At 40.2% G+C, this 22,527-nt stretch overlaps 2 protein-coding genes across 4 annotated transcripts in view; one reads left to right on the plus strand and one right to left on the minus strand.

The window, feature by feature from the left end:
* Positions 1–22,527, plus strand: part of TBCD (tubulin folding cofactor D) — a 265,482-nt gene that overhangs the window by 64,545 nt on the left and 178,410 nt on the right. The window lies entirely within an intron of this gene.
* Positions 5,182–13,583, minus strand: ZNF750 (zinc finger protein 750). Its single transcript, XM_006118706.3, has 3 exons — positions 13,459–13,583; positions 6,601–8,236; positions 5,182–5,899 (listed from the first exon to the last, which is right to left on the minus strand). Exons 2-3 carry the CDS (start codon positions 8,028–8,030, stop codon positions 5,182–5,184), a joined length of 2,148 nt encoding a protein of 715 aa, XP_006118768.1. The 5' UTR covers positions 8,031–8,236; positions 13,459–13,583.

Genomic DNA, 22,527 nt, shown 5'->3' on the forward strand with positions numbered 1-22,527 from the left:
AGCAGCTGCTCCTTCCCACCTTCTGTGAATACTCATTGGATAAAAAAAGGGAATTGCCCAAGAGTATCATATCCACTCCTGCTGCGATCTGTGTGTGCAGGCATACTTCTGAACCAACTCCTGGGTGATCAGACTAAATGTATGTCTGTAGGAGCACTTGCTGCATATATATTGTTTCAGAGTGCTGTGCAGTAACCCTGCATATGGACCATTCTGCCATATAAAAAGTTCACTAGTGCGTATTGACTACTGTGGTTTCAAACAATAGGATGCAAAGCACATTAAGAGCTGATTGAAAATTTTGCCATGAAAAATCACTACATGCTTCATTTGTATAAGGCTGAAGCATTTCATTTAGACTTTTGTTTTGATGTACTGTCGATGAAACACTTAGATCTTGTCAAAAAAGTTCTCTGGGAAATTTCAAAATGTTGACTTTTTTTCTGATTTGGGATGAAGGAATACTTCAAATATCTGAATTTACCTTGGACTGGAAATCGAGTTTCAACCAGCACTAATCAAGAGTAACCTCTCCTTTTTTAAGGGCCCAGAGCAAACTGTTCTAAGAAGCAGCATAACTTATCTAAACCATTTCCTGATGTGGCATTCAGCAAGTTTATACCAATAATTGAATTGCCCATTATTGCTGTTCTACTAGGTTGTTTTTGCCTCCTTAGTTTCTTTCTCAATATTCTGCAGTCACCATCACTTACATATACAGAGATTAGTGATGTGCATAAAATGTTTCTGGTCTTCATCCCCAGTGTTTTATGCTACACCAAGCTTCCTTTAAAGAAGACTCCTTATGGAGACTGAAGATGAGGCACTGTCTGCAGTGGGTGGGCGGGTGGGAATTGAAGTTGTAGAAAAATTTGAGAAAATAAAGTGAGACACTGAGTTGGAGGGCATTTCATACAAGAGCTTTAATGGTCTCAAGAGCAAAGTACTTGGAATATTAACAAGAAACATTTCCCTTATTAGAAGAGATCATTTTCAGAAAGACAAGTCAATAGTGTACCCATTTATTGTTAGGAAAAGTGCTGAGGGTGATTTGTGGAATTGTGGGTTAGTAAACCTGACTTTAAAGAACAGAAAAAAATGAGAGAAGTTTTTAGCTAGCTAATTATAAAACACCTGTCTGAATATACTGCAGTGGGAAAAATAGCATTTAACCTCTAAGTATGAAACATGCTTCTTTTAACTCTGTTATAATACTGTCGAAAATTAAAACAAGTGAGGAGAACTGGTGTGTGTAGTTAATATAAAGGTTAAATGACCTTTGATGAAGTTCCTCATGGAGGACCATTAAACAAAATGAGTAATAGGCTGTAAGACCGGCAATGGAATTTTTTTTGAAAGGCTTTGGATAAGATATATAAAGCAGCTCAGCTCCTGAGAAGGGCAGTGGGAATTTTGTAGGCATGATGCTAAGAGAACATGTGGAAAAGAGGCATGTTCTTATAAACTAGGAATATGAAGTTTGGCTAAGAAAATATATACAAGAGTCAGTAACAAATTTGCTGGAGGAGATCAGCCATATGCTCGTGTCTGTCCTTTCCAATAGGTGAACATATGAAGAAATCTGCAAGCAAGCAAGCTTTGCATATTCAAGGAAATGGATACAAGGAATCTTAAGAAGTATCTCTGGGTATATCTATAGAGCAATGTAAGCTGAGGGTTAGTGGGACTTGAATCACTGGCCTGAGGGGAAGGCTGGGCTTTACATTTTAACCCTAGGTCTAGGGCTCTAGTGTTCACAGTGCAGTGCTCAGACCTGAGTCAAAGTAATCCTATCCTAGGTTGCCTAGTGGCCCTCCCCCTCCCTCGGTGTCAACACTCTTGTACCATGAATGTGTTGCACTGTGGGAAAACACTACTGCTATTGCTGGGATTCAGGTCCCCATAAGGAGCACCTGAGTACATAAACTGCATAATTAGTTCCTTTTGATGGCTCTCTCAGGATGCTTGAAATTCGACTACCATGTAATCTGACAATTAAACTGAGTAACATTTTCAGAAAAATACCCACTTGCCCTTGTTCCGAGGGTAATTAGAACATCAGTCTCCAGAGCTGTCAAAGTATTACAATGAAACTTTGCAATTCTTAATTTTTGAATTAGGATGTTTGTGTTTGGTTCGTTTATTTATTTTTATCTATTTGTTTTGAAGTTTGACAGTATAGGTTTCAGAGTATACACACTCCCTCCTCCTCCTCCTCATCCTTTGCCCAACTGCTACTGACTTCAGAGCAGTGAAGTGCATGCTCATAACTTGGGGTATAGTGTTCTCCAACCCTCACTAAAGCTCCCTTATCTCTGCCCCTGCTGTCCCCTGGCATACAGGGATTATTGGGTAGCAGGGCTCCCATTTTAGCACACTTGGGGGCAGGATAACCCCCCTCCAACATCCTGATAGCCAGAAGCTGTCTCCTGCCTGTCAGCTTTATGCCCTGCTCTGAGCATGGAGGAGACTGAGCCAGAGCCACAGCCATGAGAGGCTGTGGGGAAGTTTTGGGGCTGGCTTCAGCCCTCTGCCCTGACAGTGCATGCACATGCAGCTACAGGGAGAGTAGGAGGGGCCTGTGAGCAAGAACCAGGAAGTGGAGTAGGGACCAAGTAGCTCATCTGCAGGGAGAGGAAATGGCAGGGCTCTCAGCTCAGCATGCCTGTGAGAGGGATGACCTCTAATATTCCAGCAACCGAGAGCCACCTCCCCGTCAGCTTTGCTCCCTGCTCCAGGCAAGCTTTATGCAGCAGCAAGGGGGAACCAGAGTAGGAGCTGCTGCCACGGTGTGAGGAGCAGGAATGAGAAGCGTGCTTATCCATGCAGCAGTTCTGCTCCTGGCTGCTGTGCTGGCTACCTGCAGCCCTGCTCTTCTTCTGGGATGCATTTGGAGGACTTCCAGGACTGAGTCAAGCCAGGGCTGCATGCACATAGGAAAGCCAATAGGGCTTGGGACCTTAAGTCCCAGCTTAACACGGGCTTGGACCCTCCAGCCTTACAGGATCCAGGGACTCTAGGTCTGAGTTTAGGTTAGTACAATTGGTATGTGGATGCTCAAACCCAGGCCTCTGTAGTTGTGTAGACATACCCCGGGTACAGCTAATCTATGGAACTCACTGCCTTGGTACATTATTGGTGCAATTGGCTTAGTCTTACTAAAAAAAAAAAATTAACCTCTACTATCAACTTTATGTACAGTACTAAGGATAAAGTAACTCTCTTCGTTTATCTTCATACATTAAGGCATTAAACTAAATACCAGCTGGGGGCAGGGAAAATTCTCCCTATTCTCTCCTTCACTAGGAATTATGCAGTTAAGTACGTTATAGGTATCATACACCTTCTTCAGAAATAGCCAGTATTCATGACAGTTGGATTTCATTGGCATTTTCAGCTATCTTAGTTCCTCTGTTCAAACCCAAATTGGTATTCTGATGTTTGAAAATCTGGGGGGGGGGGGAGAATCTTTTTTCCTCATGAAAGAATGTAAATTAGGAATATCTTTTATATAAATGAGGAACTTCTGTATTAAGTAATCAGTTGGAGTGAAAGGTGTACTTGGTTTAAAGTGGATTATGGTTGATCTTGCTTTGTTTTATTCAGACTGATTGGGCAGTTTCAATTTTTTAATGCTAGTTACATGTGTAGCTACTGTACAAGTCCGAACACAATTTATGACTCATAAGTACAGTTTTTTGCTAAGCCTTTGACAAAGCTTGTCTGGATAACGTCTTTGTGGGATTTTAGGGAGTGCCTGCAGTTTACCAAATGGTTGGGATGGATAGCATGCAGATTGATTCACCTGTAGCTTTCCAATGAAGGAAAAATATCTTAAGATAATAAACTAGGTGGCTGATATGCTAGGCCATAATTCACGTTAACTGCTAGCTCAAAAGCAAAGATTCATGTTTAACCTGATATTGATTGTTTTTGTGCAAACACACTTTATCAACAATAAGAACATAGACAATTTATTTGTTCCTTAATCATTAAAATATATGGAATTAATAATTAAAGTACAATGAATTTACTTTATTTGAAAAATGAGACATTCTTGTATACAATTATAGAATTAGAAAAGAGTTTGTCTGCAAAAGCATATTAAGTTCCATAATTTGTAATATACATTTACTGAAATTGAAACCTTCACCAGCAGTATTTCCTCAAATGAAATAAATTGGCATAAATATGCGTTTAGAATGGGATTTCCAAAGGAGTCTGAGTGTTCAGTGCCCAAATCCCATTGAACTTCAGTGGAATTTGGACACCTAAACTTTTTGGAAAACCTCAATGTTAGGGGTCATCTGCACATAGAGTTGTGCTGGTTTAATTCAAGCTTTACATTTAAACGGATTGAGTTAAACTGTTGCAAGCCCTGTGTGAGCACTTCTATTTCAATTTGAGAGGCTTATTTTGGTTTAAATTTAAACCTATTCTTAGCCAACTGAGAGAGTTTCTGGGCCTTTGTATGTCTGTGTTTTTCTGAAGGACTAATTTGATGTAGAACAGGTTTAATTTAAACCAAAGTAAGCCTTTCCAGTTGAGAGAAAAGTGCTTATGCAGGGATTTGAACAATTTTAATGAAATTGGTTTAATTAACTTGATATGAGCTTGTGCGTACCCAAGACCTTACATTTCTTCAGTACAACCATTGTGGTGTATTCACATTCAAAACCGTTTTAACACTAAGGTCTAAATAAGCAAGTGGAATTTTAAGCTGAATTTAAACTTCTGTACAATTAAAAATTATTTGTTAAGAACCAAAAAAAAGACCCATTAAACAAAATTAAGTTAAAATGGTATGACAGTACATGATCAGTATATTATTCCTTAAGTTTATAAGTCTTGTAATAAAATCAGATGTAAAAGAGTTTCCATACTGCAGTTCCCAAGAATATTAAACATCTGTCTCATGTACTTTGGCATTCATAACTTAAGCTAACCAAAGGTTACTCATTAAAATACAAGGTTTACACATAGGACATTTCATTTACTTAAAAACATTAGTACAAAATTATAAACATATTCTATTTACATGCTAGTTTTTACATAACTTCTTATGACCCAAACAAAAACATCAATCAAACCAACAAAAAATGTTGGTGTGGAGAAACTGTGTAAGCTAGCAGACAGTTTCTCCATGATGTAAAAGGAAATACATTAGCAAGTGAAATAATATTAGGATACTCGTGTTCTCTTTCTAAGAGTAAACACTCTGCTGCAGTCATTGGGTCTTACTCTTTTAGACCCTTGCTGTGATTTTGCTGATTCTTTTTGATTTGTCCTTTTTTGTCCTTTTGCTTTGTGATTGTGGTGATTACCCTGAGTATCTGAAGAAATGAGGGTAGGCTCTGTACGTGGACTACTACAGTCTTGAGAATTTTGCTCTTCATTGTCCTTTCTTACTTTACTGGGACTATATGCAGCTAGCTGACAAAGAGCAACAGCTGCAGTTTGTTTTTGTTCATCAGAATTGTCAATTACTCTTAAATCTTGGACTTCAGTACTCTGTGCCATGTAGGAAGACTTGTCAAAGGCACTGTTAGAATTCTTTGTGTTGTATACATCTTCAGATTTTTCATTTTCATTATTTGGAGTAGTGGCAGTTCCAGCATCATGTGGCAAACTCTGAAATGAAGTTTTCAGGCTGACGGTGTTGCAGGAATCTTTCACTGAGAGGTTCAGAGGCATGTCTTGTAATTCAGTAAAATTCTGAATTTCCATTTTGGAAGCATTTTTGTACAAGTGTTCATGAACAACTCCTGTGTGTGTGTCAGGCTTCTTTGAGAGATTAAGTGGCGTTATCCCTGTATCTTCCTCTGTGTTGGACAAGGAGGCCTCACTCTTTGCTTGACTTTCTGTCTGAATATGTGTATCTTCTTCAGCGACGTGAACACTGAAAGGAATGGAAACAAAAAAACATAATTTGTTAGGTTTTTATTTGCTGATGGGGCAGGGGGAGGAGAAAAGTTTGACCAGAGCTCTAATTACAATGGGCATTCTTTAAATGTGAAAATCAATGTAGCAAAGAACAAATTTGGTAGTGTTCTGGCTATTTCTTTAGGTATAGGGAAAAGTGGGAGAGTAATGGAACTATTGAGGTAAGTTATATATTTAAGGAAAACTGACAAGCTCTATCAGGTGACCACTGTACTTACAAGTTTTATGGGAGCTGGTAGTAGGATTGCCAGGTGTCCGGTATTGAACTGGACACTTAAGTATTTTCGCCTCCTGTCTGGTAAAAAAAAAATTCAGAAAATACTGGACACCTAAAATGTCCGATACTTTGATTTTTTTTTTTCCTGGCCAAGAGGCAAAAATTCCGGGCTGTCCGGCTCTACATGGAGGCATCTTGGCAACCCTAGTGTATACTGGGGGCCACGCTGGGGTGTGGTGCTTTTTTCTTTGGCATTTTTTCTTAAACCATCTGGCAACCATAGCTGGTATCAATGCAAAGTATACCATGCATATAATTTTTTTATATACACAGTGGTGAGATAGTCTGTGTCATGGACATTTAAAATATGAATAGAGTTGTCTTTGTTTTCCTCTAGTAAATCTTGAAAAAGCAATTTGCAGAGGATTTAAAAAAATTACCTGGTAGATGAATCTCCTCTATCTTGCTGGTTCTGCACATTTTGGAGCAGAGGTGATTGATCTGTGCTTTTCCTCGCAAGTCTGAAGGCTGAGAAATTTTCTTCCAGTTGGTCATATTTGCCAGTTACTGTGGAAGACGATTTATTACAGAGGTCAAACAGACCTTCACAAACATGGCTGGTCTGAGTGAAGTTAGTTGGGCTGGGTCTACCAGGTGAGCCTGTTGCTGCGCTCCCTGCACGGGGGCTCATTTTGGCATTCTCTCTTTCATTTGGATCTTCTTTTGAATGGTTTTTAGCATGCAGCAGTGGAATTTCTTTTTCATAATCAGTCTGCTTTTTCTGGGAGCTTAATTGGTATTGTGATGGACTTGAAGTTGGGTACAGCAAAGTAGATTCTTCCATTAGATCAGAACTTGGATCTCTACTAATACCAGCTACACGTGGAAATCTATAAAATGGAAGATCTGTTGGTCTGCAAAATCCATATGGCATTGGGGGACTGGAATGGTACTGTGGGAGTAATTGGTAGTGCTCATATGATGATGGGTTTATTGGCTTTGGGAGTGGCCCAGGATGGGGAAGAAAATGTCTTTGATCTTGGGTTCCATAGACAGACAGCACAGAGTTTTCACACTCTGAGTTACTTGGAAGCAAGTAAGGTGCATAAATAGCCAGCCCATGGTCATAACAAGGGGATGAATAGTCTGGAATCATTGGATGCATATAAGGTGGAATGGGACCAAAACCTTTTGTGGGAGGAACTTTATGTGGAAACTCTGAAGGGAGGAACGGAGAACCTGTTTTCCATGGGTGGTTTGGAGCATGAAATGCAGACTTTGCGTGAAAAGGCAAGCCTTTGTTGTTTGAATTAGACAGGGATATCATTTCAGCTACCTCAGTTTCTGGGCCTTTGCTATGTCTGTGCTCTCCTACAGGGATGAAAGCTGAGGGCCTTATAATGCCATCCAAAACAGGCTGCATGTTGATTACACTTTCTACTGAAGTACTGGCAGGAGTTAATTCCTTCTGAATTACAGGCTTTTGTCCTTGACCTGATTTATTTGTTGTCTTACTTTGTAATTCTACATTTTCCTTGGCGTCATCTTTTGCAAAAGTATATTGAGGCTTAGAATCCAGACTTGATAGACCATTTGTTATAGATTTAGAAAAAGCTGATTTTGCTGTAGGTTCTATCTGGTTGATCTGTTTGGGCTCCAGTGAACTGGACTTTGGACACTTCATAACTCTATCCTGCTCTGATACTAAAGTAATTGAGTTTTTGCAGAGACCATACTTCATATGGTTAAAAAGGTGGGATTTCTCATTGCAAGTAAAGGGGCACTGAAAACACTTATATTTAAAGGGCTTTCCAGGAGGTCTTGGGATATAATGAGGTTTCTTTGGCTTACGCTCTTTTATGAGACTCATTTTTCTGCTTTAATGGTTATATTTAATGTTCCTTTTATACAATTTTTTTTGCTGTTTTCTTCAGTTGCAAAATCTGAATATTTCCAGTTTTTCTAGTTTCAAGAATCTCTCTTCCGATTTAGAAAGGAAAATTTGATTTGAAGCCAGCTTCTCTGTTGCAAGATGTCAGGGAAAAAGTAACGCTCCAATAACTTATAGTACAGGAACTGTAACAGAAAAATTAAAGTAAAATATGCTGTCTCAGAAGAATTAAATAAAAATGAATGCATTTTTTGAACATATCTATCTGAAGTTTTATTTCCATTGAAATGTGTCAAGCACGTATTACCAGTATGTAAAACCAAGTGGGTGCAAATAGGGATGTTAAACTTTGATTAATCAACTATTCGAGTAGTTGATCCAATTTCCTTAAACTACTTGATTAGTTGATAAGGTGTGTGCTTGCTATCCTGCTGTGCCGATCCCTTTGAAATGTACAAGAGCTGCCCACCGCAGTAGGGACACCTCTGCTTCCTTGGCCTCTGGGAGACAGTGCTGGGGGGAACCAGCTTTTACTCCGGCTCCCCCACCACCAGCTCCTGTTCCCTTCCTCCCCCTTGCTGCTTCTCTCTGGTAGAGGCAGCAAGGGAGGGACGTGACTAGTCAAGTGACTACTCAACTATCTGATAAGCTTACGCTTACGGGATAGTCGACTAGTTGCTAATATACCTAGGTGCAAAGAAAGCTTAAGTCAAAGTTTTCAGGCTTAGGTGCCTGAAGTTTGATATCCATGTGCACACTTAGGCACCCAAAGGAGTGGCCAGTTTTTTTCAGAGCTTCTTCTGAAAACTGAGGGAACATTCATTCCAAAAGTAAATGGGACAAGAAAAGAGTGTAGGCAGGTGGAGCTGTAGGGGGAGTTAGATGAAGGGGGAGAAGCTGAAGGGTGAGTTCTGGCAGCAGCAGGTCGTATGGGGCAAGCCTGTCAGGCTAGCTGGAATCCCTCCTTCTCTTTTGCCTGGCTGGGAGTTTAGGAGAGAGAGTGGGAGTGGCTTGACCCTTAAGAGCTGACCCAGTCTTTCCTGAGATCAGCCAGCATTCCTGCTTTCCATGACAGAGCATCTCCTGGCAGTTTAAGCAAATTTCTGAAATTTGGTCAGTCTGAATGGATATGTTAGGACCAATGGTCCCTCTGTTTTTTTCCTTCTATGTGCAGAATAAATTTTCTTACGTTAACTGAGACATATGCAGATGTGCACCACCAGTAGAAATACATGCTGCTGGCTGAGAGCGCTCTGTTAATCAGCTGGGCAGCATTTGCATCCCTCCTGGGTGGCCACCTAAGCGCTAGCTTATAGGGAACACTGCAGTACTGACTCATGTCTGAAGAATAAAACCAGCTCTCTCACTTTGGGTCTTATTGAATTCAGTTAAAAGACATGGTCATTAGAATATCTAGCATAAAGAAGAATGATCTACTTGACTAACATTTCACAAACTTCATCTGTGTAGGTGACCTTGGGGAGGTAAGAGGGGCAGATTTGAAAACGTGTGTGCACAATAAAATATTCAGGTAGAAAGGAGTCAAATAACCATTGATTAATAAGGGGCATGATCTAAAGAAGTGGATACTTTATATAGCCTGATGATTTTTGTGGTCGATAAGTCAGGAGGGCTTGTATCAACTTGTTCCAGTATGTTCACTGATTCTGAAGGCGTGAGAACCTCTCAGAGTCAAGTTCTCATGATTTTATAGGATGTGTTATGGCAGAGATCTAAAAACTGATGATTTCATCATGAGCTATGAGCATCATTATCAAAATGATGACTGTTGCAAAACCATACTGTATCTATTGTGTTACCCGAAACTACAGGAATCCTAATTGTGAGTGACTAGTGTAATTTTGCTATTTTTCTCAGCTTTACTTACAGAAAAGGTTGAATTAGAAGTATTAAAATGTTAGATTGAGGAAAATAATTACTGGTAACTACTTGCTGTTGATATTTTATTTGAAGTATCAAGATGTTTTAAACATTTCTTAAATCAGACACTTGATTAATAGAAAATTATGTGCAAGAAATTAATACTGAAACCTGAAGGCAAAGCTAGAAAATTGCTGCTTATTTGAACAGGTACAGTAATTCTAGAAAAATGTTCTTGTATTACATATATCTTGTGTTTTCTGCTATCATAGAAATGTAAGTATTTACTGTTTTTGGTTGAATTGTAATCTTAAAGGCAGCTTAAATAAATTCAACAATACTTTATGGGAGGGAAAGCTACATTTAGATTTTGCTATTAAGTATGTGATTTAAATAAATAGCTTTACAACTATTTAAATAACTAGAAGCAAATTACTGAATGGTAATATTTAATATATTTCAGTAAATAAGGAAAAAATTAAAAGTTTCTGTTTTCTTTTCCCCCCGGCATATATTCTAGTTGTCTCAGCATGATGTTAGTAAAATACATGCCAGCATGCTAGTATCAGTCATTTTGTTAGAATTAAGATTCTATGCATAGAAAACACATTTCCTAACAAATGAAATTTAGCTAGAATTTCTGTGAAATGTGCAAGCATTGCTCTTGCTAAAATAAGAAATGGAACACAAAATTGGGTGATTTTGCCCTTGTTTTGACTGAAATAAAGCTTGTTTCATTTTGACTAATGTATAACTAAAGCAGAGAGCCTATAATAGACTTGGTCAGCTCAGTTTGGACTTGTTAGTCTTTGTGCTTTCTTGAAAGTACCAGAACTAATTATGCTTCAAGAGAGTGTTGTCAAAACAAACTATCTAGTGCATGCATACTTGAGCAGTTTACATCAACAGTTTGAGTTTGTATTTGAATTTCAGATGACAGTATTTATTATAAAGAGATTATTTTTCTTGTTAAATTTCCTTTCTGATTAATAATGTAAATTCAATATTTTCTTCTTTGTGTGTTTTCCCTGTTGAGTAGGAATAATTTGAATAATATTTTAACTTAATCATATAAATGGATTGCTGTACCTTTCAAAGCTAAAAATTCAGATTTTAGGACTTAGCAATGTCTTCACAATGTGTATATAAAAGGCGAGTACTATAAAAGCTTTATATATATATTTTTAAAAGTTTCTTTTATCCTAATGTGATTTTTACTCAACCAGAGTGATACCAGTCGTGCTTAAAGAAGAAGTTGCCCTGAAATCTCATGCAATAAATAAATAAGTTGAGGGTCATTTTAAGATTTTCACCCCTCTTAATTTTAGGCTATTGTTGTCTCTATGTTTCCTCCTTACTAGCAGTGCTTTCCAGAGAAGGACTAGCGAAACCTCTTCTGGTTGAAAATGCCAACAGTAAAATGCTTCTGGTTCCAGTAAAGGCTGAGAAATCTTGTTCCATTCTTTAAGTAAAACCCAGCAATATTTGCCGGAGAATATATTGATTAATTTAAAATAATTATTTAATCACAAAATGAATAGAGCTAGGAAATAATATTAAATGGTCTAAAATGGCTGTAAATTTTTAAAGTTGATGTATGTGCAATACATGAAAATTATTTACCTCATAACTGTACTATATGTCATTTTGTGTGCTGGGGAAATTAAAAATTAAACTTAATATTAGAATAGCATTTTCAATGATCTCATGAGGAAAAGTTAGTTTTTCCTTAGAATCTGTGTAACATACACCTATAGTATCTAAAATTTATCATAATCTTCAGTCAGTCATAATTTTCAAGTAACACTTATAGATATTTTTATTTCATTACTGCAGTTACCTATCTTTTAAAATTCACAGTGTTGTATATAATAATTTTTAATGGAAAATACATTTGGTTACTGCTTGGTGAAACTAAAACAGAAGTGTTCATTGGCCTTTTATAAATAACTTACTTATGGTAGGCCTTTTAAGGTAGACCAGGGGTAATCAATTATTTTTGGTCACATTGCAATAATGATAATAAGTAAATATATTTTTTATGTCTATTTTGATGGATTTGGCCTATGGTCTACCTGTTCAGTACCCTGGACTAGACTGTCATTTTGCATAACAGCCCCTTGCCTTACCCCTCATCTCTAGAAGGATGTCATTTTTATGGCCACATGTTTTCTTTTAAAGAGACAAAGCTGTTACCAGTCTCTTATTTTCATACTATGCTAGCAAAACCTACAAGAAAGAATATTGTAAATGTCACTGTACATATAAAGTTGGGATGGGGGTGCTAAGTGGTCAAAGTTAATTAAAAAACCTAATCTACCAAACAGGTAGTTCCAGAATTGCTTTTATTGCAAACAGTGGTGGTAATTATAATTTTTCTTTATAGAACATTGTATGACAGGTTGTGCAACAGTTTGTCATACGCATTATAGCTATATGTACTTGATTGTTGTTGCATTATTCCTTTTGCTGATGTTGATTTTACTGACCAAGAGTACTCATTGGGGTGGAACATGAAGAGCATGCTATAATTAAAATATTGTGATGTGGCATTATTGCATAACTCAAGGACATGCCATTGTCACCTAACTTGTGTGTTGCAAGAACAAGATTTGTGAGTTTTATTCCAGTAGAGATTTTCCAGTGATTAACTGCCACTCCCTCCTAGACTTTCAGATCTTTTTCAACTGAAAATTAAATGTTAGCACAATTCTAAGATGGTTGGAAGGAAACATCGGGAAGAGGGGTGGGTTGGTGAATAAATGCAATAAAGCATAGGAGGTTGGAGAGAGAAGGATTTAAAGCTGCATGAATAGCTCATCCAGGAAGCTCAATATATAGTACCCCAAATCTGTGGTGTAAATTCAAGATTAATAGTTTCGAACTTCAATTAATCAAAAACAAAGAGAACTGAGCTCAGTCGTCATTATAAATCAGTAATGCACATTTAAATAATTGTACACAATATAACCACTTGAGTTTTAACTAAATTATGATGCATTTTAATTCACCAAAGAGACGATTGAGAGTTAATAAAATGTAATTTTTTTTGTATGCTGTGTAGAATATACCTCCTAGAAGTGTAAAGAAAAAGTGCTCAAGATCTTATTTCTTACCAATTTTTAGATTGGTAAGCTATTTTATAGTTATAAAAAAATCAGAATATCTGGCGACTAAAGATTTTTGTTGCCCCACATTATACCACGCTAAGGATGGTTAATGTGCTTGTTGAACAGGTACTTAGAATATTTTTATTGGAAAAGTGTAATGGATGGGAGCTAACATGAAAAAATCCTTTTTCTCACAAAGTTAAGCATCAATTTCACTTAAAAAATGTTCTTGAAAGTTTTATCTGAAAGCTTCTATGCAATAAGTGCACCTGCTAGAAGAGGAGTTAGTCTCCTTTTAGAGGCAGTGAACTATAAATTCTAAAAGAACAAGGAAATACATTTTGACCACTTTGTATTGGGTTCAAGTTTGATTACCATTACTCTTTAATTGAATTTAGGTTTAAAAAAGTACTCACCTGATATGTAGGTGGCTGAAATGTTCAAGGTGATCGCTGTTTCTAAGCTGTAGCTGTCACTGCGAAGAGAGAAGTACCTGTTTTGTGCTTGATGGCTAAGTGAAACTGAAGGAGGCTGTTTCAGTGGGAGGGATTTAAAAAGTGTAGGAGTTGAGCCCTCAGGGTGTAGAGATGCACCTGATATTACTCCAGCCTGAAGCTATGATTCATGTGTTTCTATCCACTGCTTTCGTTCAGCATTGCCTCTGTGTCTGAAATATCAAACAAAACTCTTGCCACTTTTGTGCCCTCCAACTAGCCTGTTAACTCTGTTCCCACAAACTGTCATGTTTGTGCCACTGCATAATGATCCACTGTGTAAGTGGGGTGAAACATAATGTAGATGTGTATTTATCTTATGATCTTTTAAATCCGTTTAGGTGGGACACAGATCACAATGATTAAGTGCTTGGTAAACTGCAAAAAGTTGCATGTAAAACACAGCAAGCTGCAATAAACGATATTTGTTTTTAGTTCTACAGCAACCATAGTTTTGTGTGAATGCCTTTGTATGTTTGGCTTTTTAACACATTTGCTTATTATCTTTTTCTCTCTCTTGTTATTGAATTTTCTTTGTCCTTCATGAGTCTCCTTTCTGGTGAAGGTGGGACTCAGCTTAACCCCAAGTTTGTTTGCTGTAGGAGCCTGCCAAAGCTTGCTTATAACTGATAGTCAAATGCACAGATACAGCAAATGGAAAGGAGACTTCTCTGTAGTAAATTGATTATCATATCCACACCCACACTCTTTTTGCTGTTTAACTTTGACTGTTGAGCAATGAAATTATAACCCTTTTGGTTGCATTACCACTTGCTTTTAGTTAGGTTTATAGAATCATAGAGTACTAAAATTGGAAGGGACCTTGAGAAGTCGAGTCCAGTCTAGACCATCCCTGATACGTTTATAATATATTAAATATGATCAATTTATTACTTGGTTTCTCAGAACTAAAGAAGACATCTAAATGTTAATTTTTCTAACTTATTGAATGAGGTTACATAGCCCATATATTCTATCCCTTTAAAAACGTTGACGTTTCATACTTTTTTGAAATAAATTCCTTAGTTTTTGAAAGTCAGAACTGGATATAGAGTCAAAGTTCATGCAAAATAGAAGGCTGTGAAACTACTCTCCACATTTAGTTTAACAAATTCCTTCATTTATTTCCCCTATGAGTTCAAAGAGAATTCAGGCAGTCAGCTTCAGTCTGGGCACAAATTATTTTGTCAGGGTTTTTTTTTTTTTTCCCCCAGCGTGAGAATCAGTTGTGGAATTTCGAAAGAGTTTCTGCTGATGTGAAAGGGAAGGGTGGGTTTTTCTTGCTGGGTGTGTTGCTTCAGGAAAGGAAAAACCAGAGGGAATGTTTCTGAATGAATATGAGTTTGGTAATTTGCCACTGAGAGTTCTTGACAAGAACATTGTGTCAGACCTCTACATCAAGAATATGGAGACTAATAGAGAATTAGTTCTGTAAATTCTGTTTACTAGTGTTTTGGCCATATCCCCTGGCATAAACAGGCATGATTCTGGGAGTTGTTTGTTTATACCAACAGTGATTTTTGTCTTCCATAGCTGTTTAAAATCTGTGTGCTCAGTCCTGTTATAAGTCTGCACTACTGTCTCCTATGGACTAAATTGGAACTGTGCATATGAAATTTAATTTCATATTCGGCAGCAAGGTGTTTGATGTATGGTCTGCCTTTCTGTCCGCACGTCATTTCACATGATAGGGTCCTGAGTGTCACCGAGACACTCAGATATTACTGCAATATAGATAAATAATGATAACAATTTAAGACCCAGTAGACAATGTTGTTTGTATTACAAAATTCATATGGAATACAAAACCACACTTGTCTAAAAAGGTATGATTCCTGTGTACAATTATTGCTAAGAAAAGGAACACCAGTATTCTCTGTTGGCTTGATATGGGATGTAGGACATTGCTCTTTGGATTTTAAAAATAATCTAAAGCAGAAGCTTTCAAACTTTTTTTTATTGTGGGACCCAACATTTAATAGATGGCTTAACTTGTGGACATCTCTGGTTCTGTTCACAGTTCACTTCCCTTCCCTTTTTCAATTTTTGTTGCAGTTAGTGAAGAAGTAACATTAAGAAGAAGAATTTTTAATTTCTAAATACCTTGGTTTCTGTGACTTCCATTCCAGCTCATCTGATGAAGTGGCTTTTACAGATGAAAGCTCATGATACCCTTTACATGTTTTGTTAGTCTTTAAGTGCTTTTAGACTATTTGTTGTTTTTTAAGTTTTTCTTGTTACAGACTAACTTGGCTACCCCTCTGAAGCTTTTGAATTTAATTGTTTTTGTTAATACAGTTTCTGTCATTATAAATTTAAACCTGATTAGTCAGCCGATCAGTGAGACCCTTTAAACGAGGATGAATGCAACAATAGTCAGATGGCATAAACTCCAGGATTTATATAACATCCTAGTGTTTATCATTGGGCAGTCCTTTTATTGTCGTTTTATTTCTGCAGAGGTCTGTATCTATAATTAAAGTCCTGCCCCCTCTGCAGGCTAGAAAATGAATGACTCCTAGGAATTTTAAATGGAATTTAGATCATTCCTCCTAACAATCAAATAAGTATTATCTTGGGGGAAAGGCCAGTCCTTGCCTACAGACAACCCCCTAACCTCAAACAAATTCTTTCCAGTAACCACACAGCACACCTCCATCATTATCATCCAGGAACTCACCCTTCCAATCAGCCCCAATAATAACTCTGTCCACACTTCTACACAAGCGATTTCATTACTGGACCCAACCACATCAGCCACCACATTAGAGGCTCATTTAACTGCACATCCATTAATGTGATCTGTGTTATCAAATGCCAGCAGTGCCCCTCTGCCATGTATATTGGCCAAACTGGACAGTCTCTATGGGAAAGAATTAACGGACTCAAATCAGATATCTGAATAGGCAACACATACCTAACTTCAAAAAGGCAACACACAGAAACCTGTTGGAGAACACTTAACCTGCCCAGGCACTCATTAATGGCTCTCTAAGTCACCATGTTGATTCAGGCCAATTCCACAAGCCAAAATCACAAGGAAACCTCGGAACTTAACTTAGGGTACGTCTAGACTACATGCCTCTGTCGCCAGAGGCATGTAGATTAGGCTACCCGACAGAGTAAAATGAAGCGGCGATTTAAATAATCGCCGCTTCATTTAAATTTACATGGCTGCCGCTTTGAGCCGACAAACAGCTGATCAGCTGTTTGTCGGCTCAGCGCGATAGTCTGGACGCTCCCCTGCCGACATCAAAGGGAGCTGTCGACAACCCAGGTATGCCTCATCCCAGGAGGCATACCTGGGTTGTCGACAGCTCCCTTTGATGTCGGCAGGGGAGCGTCCAGACTATCGCGCTGAGCCGACAAACAGCTGATCAGCTGTTTGTCGGCTCAAAGCGGCAGCCATGTAAATTTAAATGAAGCGGCGATTATTTAAATCGCCGCTTTATTTTACTCTGTCGGGTAGCCTAATCTACATGCCTCTGGCGACAGAGGCATGTAGTCTAGACGTACCCTTAATTTAAAGGTTTGGGATCCATCACAAAGGTATGAATAAAGACATTATCTTCCATGTCCTAATGACTTAACCAACCAAACAATGGGTACGTAAGAACAATTTGCACCGTCTTTATCAGCTTCATGTAACATGAGCTCTCTAATAGACTTTTTCCTCTTCCCCCCCCATCCCCTATTTATTTTGGAACTGGACTTTTAATACTACAGTCATCTGAAGAAGTGGGTTGTACCCACGGAAGCTTATGATACCGTCTACGTGTTTTGTCAGTCTTTAAGGTGTAGCTAGACTATTCGTTGTCTCTTCAGTTTTTCCAGTTACAGACTAACTTGGCTGCCCCTCTGAAGCTAGTGTCCATAGTTTGTTTCCTCTGACAATTGTGCTGTAGCAATTAGCCTTTCCTTAAGATGCCTAGATACTTGGCTATTGGTGTTCTCTGTATGGTGAGGAAGGATGCTAAAGATCTATGTTGTATAATTTAGCGCTTAATTTCTGAGGCTCAGAAGTGTACATGATTTGGTCAGAGAACGTCATCCCTCCATGGTTTGGGTTTATCTTTGATGTAAAGAGCTGTTTTTAATACAGCAAATTGTTTAACTACATTTAATTTCACTCACCAATTTTCTCTTACATTATAATACTCGTCTCAAGTTATTTTATAACCCCAGAGATCCTTACAGATTTGTATAACAATATCATTCTGGTAGTTATTTCTTTGCATGGTCATCCTAGCCTTTGCCATTGGTGTGGGGCTCTTAAACAGGAGTCAGAGTTCCCATCTCTGAAGCAGCAGAGTCACAAAGGGTGTAATAGCTCAGGCATCTTATCCAAGGAACAGAGTTGTGAATCCTCTCCCCAAACACTGCTGAAAAGAGATGAGATGAAGCTTCTCCATACTACTAAAGTTCTTAAAAGTATAAATATATTGAACAGCAATTCAGATAATGTAGAGGAACATAAACTATAACTGTAATGTAACTCATCTGGTTGGATACTACGGATGCTTTCATTTAAGAATGAAAATAATACCTTAAAAATCTTTCTCAATTTAACTGTCTGTGTCTTAACATTGGATCATTTTCTGTCTGTTACATGTCTCATCATGTTAGTTCAAGGCCATGTGATCAGGAAATCCCTGTTTTCCATTGCAGAACCTGTGGATGTAGATCCAGTAACAATTAGCATATTGTGGATTACATTACCCTAGCCAATTACAAAATAGCTGAATCTTCTTTGAATCTATTTGGTATGACTCCAGTATTATGGCTCCAACACATGCATGGGTTTTACACAATGTCTTTTTAAGTATCCTTTTCTAGTTCCATATGTATAGTTATTACTTTTAATGATTCTCCAATTACACCTTTTGAAAGATATTTTTGTTCTTCCTAACCACTTTGAGTCCCTGATTTTGGAGAGAGATGTCTGGGCATGTTAGCTTGGCAATCGTTATGTAAGCCATTTGTCCAAGCTCACCTGTTCAACTTACTCATACAGAAAATGCATAAAAATTCAGAAGTCTAATACTAAACTACAAATGATAATTTTCAGGTGTTTCTGTGCATATGGAACTGGAAGAGTATTAGTTACTGTAGGTATGTATACACTACAGCGTTAATTTGAATTATCTTATTTCAAAATAGTTAATTCGAAATAAATTATTTTGAAATAACGCGTCTACACACAAAATACATTTCGAAATAGCAATTTTGCTATTTTGAAATAGCACGTCCACACTGAGTGGACACTGATTTGGAGTTAAGGCTGGCCGGAACCAGGTCAGGGTTACTGTATCAGGTAAGGAGAGTGTCTTTGTGTGGCTGTTGCCTGAGGCTATCTGAGGCCTGTGTTTAAAGGGACACTCTCCCTATCCCCCCGGGCTAGCCAATTCTCAGGTGTCCCTGCTTGCTTGCCTGGATTCCACTTACCCCGCCCTAACCTCCCTTCCTGCTGTCAAATAAAATACACGTATTTTCAAAAATATAAACTCTCTTTATTTAACACAACTGGGGGGGGGGGGAGGGAGGGATGAAACTCTGGGGAGACTGGGGAAAGGAGGCAGGAGAGGGGAGAAGAGACGGTGGGAGGAGGGAGGGGGAAAACTGGGAGGAGGGAGCTGGAAGGAGGAAGCGAGATCAAGGGGGAGGAGAAGCTCAGGAGTGGGGGGTCTTGCTGGCCAACTGTCTCCCAGCACAGCAGGTGCAGGGGCCTCGGCATCCCCGGGGGGATGGGGAGGAGGGTGTGGAGGGTTGAGGAGGGAGAGGCGGGACAGGGAGAAGGAGTGGGAAGAGGAGCGGGAGCTGGGGAAGCAGCAGGTGCTGGAGCGCCACGAGGCAGCATGCTCTGCACCAGGGTCTGCAGATGGGCACAGATGATACGACCCTGAGCAAGCAGCTCTCGTCGGAACTCCCGGTCATTCTGCACCCTGTGCTACATGGTGTGGTGCAGGGCTCGCAGGGCCCCCAGCTGCAGGTCTCAGTACCCCTGCGGTGTTCAGGTGCACCTGCTGAGCCCTCCAGTGTGGGAGGATGTCCCGGGCAGGGTGGTGCACCCTGCATGCACAGCTGGTGCGGCTGTGGAGAAAGAAGAGGAGTGGTCAGTTCTCCCTGGGGATACAGTGGGTGAAGCCCAGCCCCCCTCTGCGAGGTGAGGGTGACTGTGCCCTGCACCGTCAGAGCCGCTGTGCTTGCACAGAGGCCATTGTCAGAATATCCGGCTAGCCCCGGGAGTTGGAGCTTCCCCATGCCCCTGTGCTGTGTATAGTGCGGTCAAGGTGGGGAGGAAATGTCCCCTGCCTCTGTGTAGAGGGGGCTTGTGAAGGGAGGGCGTCCCTGCTGTGCCCCTCCCCGGGATCAGGAACATGTCAGGTTTCTTCACACATGCGTGTGGCTATTAGGCCACGGCCCCTGTGTGGCACACAGCTGGAGCCACCTGCCCAGGGGTGGCACAGCACATGCTTGCATGTGCACAGGTTGCTGCGTGATCCGTGGTAAGCAAGGCCCATGCGTGTGATCCCTTGTCTCCCCCTTTCCCCCCTCCCCCTGGGAAGGGGACAATGATGGCACTTACATGATGTGGCCTTCCTGGATGACTCTGGTGACTCCGCTGCTGGAACAGCTTGGGGGTCCGGCCGGCGTGGCACCCTCCGTGGTGGCTCCTCCTCTGTGCCCTGGTCAGGGCCCTCTGCTCCCAGCTCACTGCCCCCTGGGCTGGCATGGACCGTCCTGCCCCTCAAGATGCAGTCTAGGGCCTCGAAATAGTGGCAGGTGTGTACTCCTGTTGGGGAGCTGCCCCGTGTGGCCCTAGCATATCCCTGTCACAATTCTTTAATTTTCATGTGTACCTGTTCTGGGGTGCGCATATGGTCTTTAGTGGCCATGGTGGAAGCTAAGCGGCTGTAGACAGCTGTGTTCCTCCGTCTAGTGCGGAGATCATGGATGTTGGGGGCCTTCCCCCAAACCTCAATGAAGTCCATAATCTCTGCACTAGTCCAGGATGGTGCCCGCCTTCTCTGGCCTCTGGCTGGCTCCTGGGAGCTGGGGGACTGGGCGGTGAAGGGCTGGCTGGATCTGGCTGCCCGGCTCATGTTGGGGCCACTGTGTCAGGGTCAGTGACTGCAGGCTCTGTGCTTGCAGGCCTGTAGCTGGCACATGCAGTGTGGCCAGAGTCTACCCTTTTAAGGGCTCCAGGGCTGGGGGAGTGGAGAGGAGTTTTCCTGGTTTGGCCCAGAGTGGCCACCAGGGCTCCCTGGGAAGGCCTGGAAGCCCCCTATTTCGAAATAAGCGTCTACACAGCGCTTATTTCAAATTAGCTATTTTGAATTTGGCATTATTCCTCATAGAATGAGGTTTAACTAATTCGAATTAAGTGCTCCGCTATTTAGATTTTATTTCAAAATAGCAGTTTGCCTCTATAGATGCTATTAAAGTTAATTTGAAATAATGGCTGTTATTTTGAGTTAACTTTGATGTGTAGACATACCCTCTCAGAATTCTCAAGGGTCAAGTCATCTTTGTTATATGTGATATATTTCAAATACAATTCTGAGTGTACGTTCTTTTAGTTTTTCTTTTTCCTCCTTGGAAATTTAGTCTTGCTTCCTTGAAAGATGTTAATACATTAAAGTTTATGTAGAATTTTTAACGACTTTCCACTGGAGAGCAGAAATATCCCTTATGCTAAGTCTTCTTGTCTGCCTTAAAAATCTGTAATAGGGATGTTAAAGTGTGTGTAATTGAGTAATCCTGTAACTGCTGAAAATTACAGGAAGGTGACAGCCAGCTCCCCAGAAGCCAGTGTGCGCCAGGAGCCAGCTTTTAAGCCATCTCCCAGTGCACATCAGCTGCCACCTGCCACGCTGCTCCTGGGAAGCCGGCTGCTACCCTGCACTGCAGCCTCTGATACAGCTGGCTCCCCAGCTGGGCTATGTCTACACTGGCAGGTTATTGCGCAAGAATGGCCGTTCTTCTGCAGAGCATCCACACTGCCCACCTGCTCTTGCCCAAGAAGATTTACAGTACAGTGTAGTAAGAGAGGGCTTCATGCGCAAGACCTACGCTCTTTTCTAAGAAGTGTAAGCCCTCTTGCGCAAGAGGGCAGTGTGGATGCGCGGCAGGGGTTTCTTGTGCAAGAAAGCGCTATGGCTAAAATGGCCATCACAGCTTTTTGGTGCAAGAGAGTGTCCACGCTTCCATGGATGCTCTTGTGCAAAAGCACATCTTGCACGTAGCAGTGTCAATGTGTTCTTGCGCAAGAGTTCTTGTACAATAACCTGCCAGTGTAGACATAGCCCAGGTGTATCGGCTTTACTTGCTGCCCTATGCTGCTGCCTCTGCAGCAGCATGGGGCATCAGGCGGCTCCACACGAGCCAGATCGGGAGCTGCATGTAGCCGTTGGGTAACCAATAAAGTTATGCTTATTGGTTACCAATTTAAATGGCTGCACTTGTGCATCCCTAATCTGTAACAATAAAATGCAGAAATCTTTTACTGTTAGTTATCGGAGGCTAAATTTTTACACACTGAAAATTTACTCCTTTAAGAATAATTACTAGAAGTCATTTAAACAGATGGTTAAGGTCATGTCTTTTATGGGACCAACTTCTTTCCGGGAAAGGTAATCTTAGGGACACAGATAAATCTAAAGTGGAAAAGATAACATAAGAAGTCTGTGTTGTAAGACACCATTTGCGGAGAAGTGGGCGGTTAAGTTCTCTGCAGTCATTGGAAGAGCCCTCAGAAGGTCAAGTCCAGTCCCCTGCCCAAGGCAGGACCGATCCCAGCTATCCAGTATCTTTAGTGAGTCCATGCTTTTTAATATCTAAGAAATTATGAATTTAAGCTCCCTGGGTTGTCTTTTGAAGATGACCATCTGTTACAATGGTCCATCTGTATGTCTGCAGCTTTTGTGTCTGTTCTGACAGGATTTGGTACCACTTTGAGCTTGTGTATCTGCTTCTGAAAAGGAGGAGGAG

The sequence above is a fragment of the Pelodiscus sinensis genome, chromosome 20, assembly GCF_052426305.1.
Source record: "Pelodiscus sinensis isolate ZL-2025 chromosome 20, ASM5242630v1, whole genome shotgun sequence".
Taxonomy (NCBI): Eukaryota; Metazoa; Chordata; order Testudines; family Trionychidae; genus Pelodiscus; species Pelodiscus sinensis.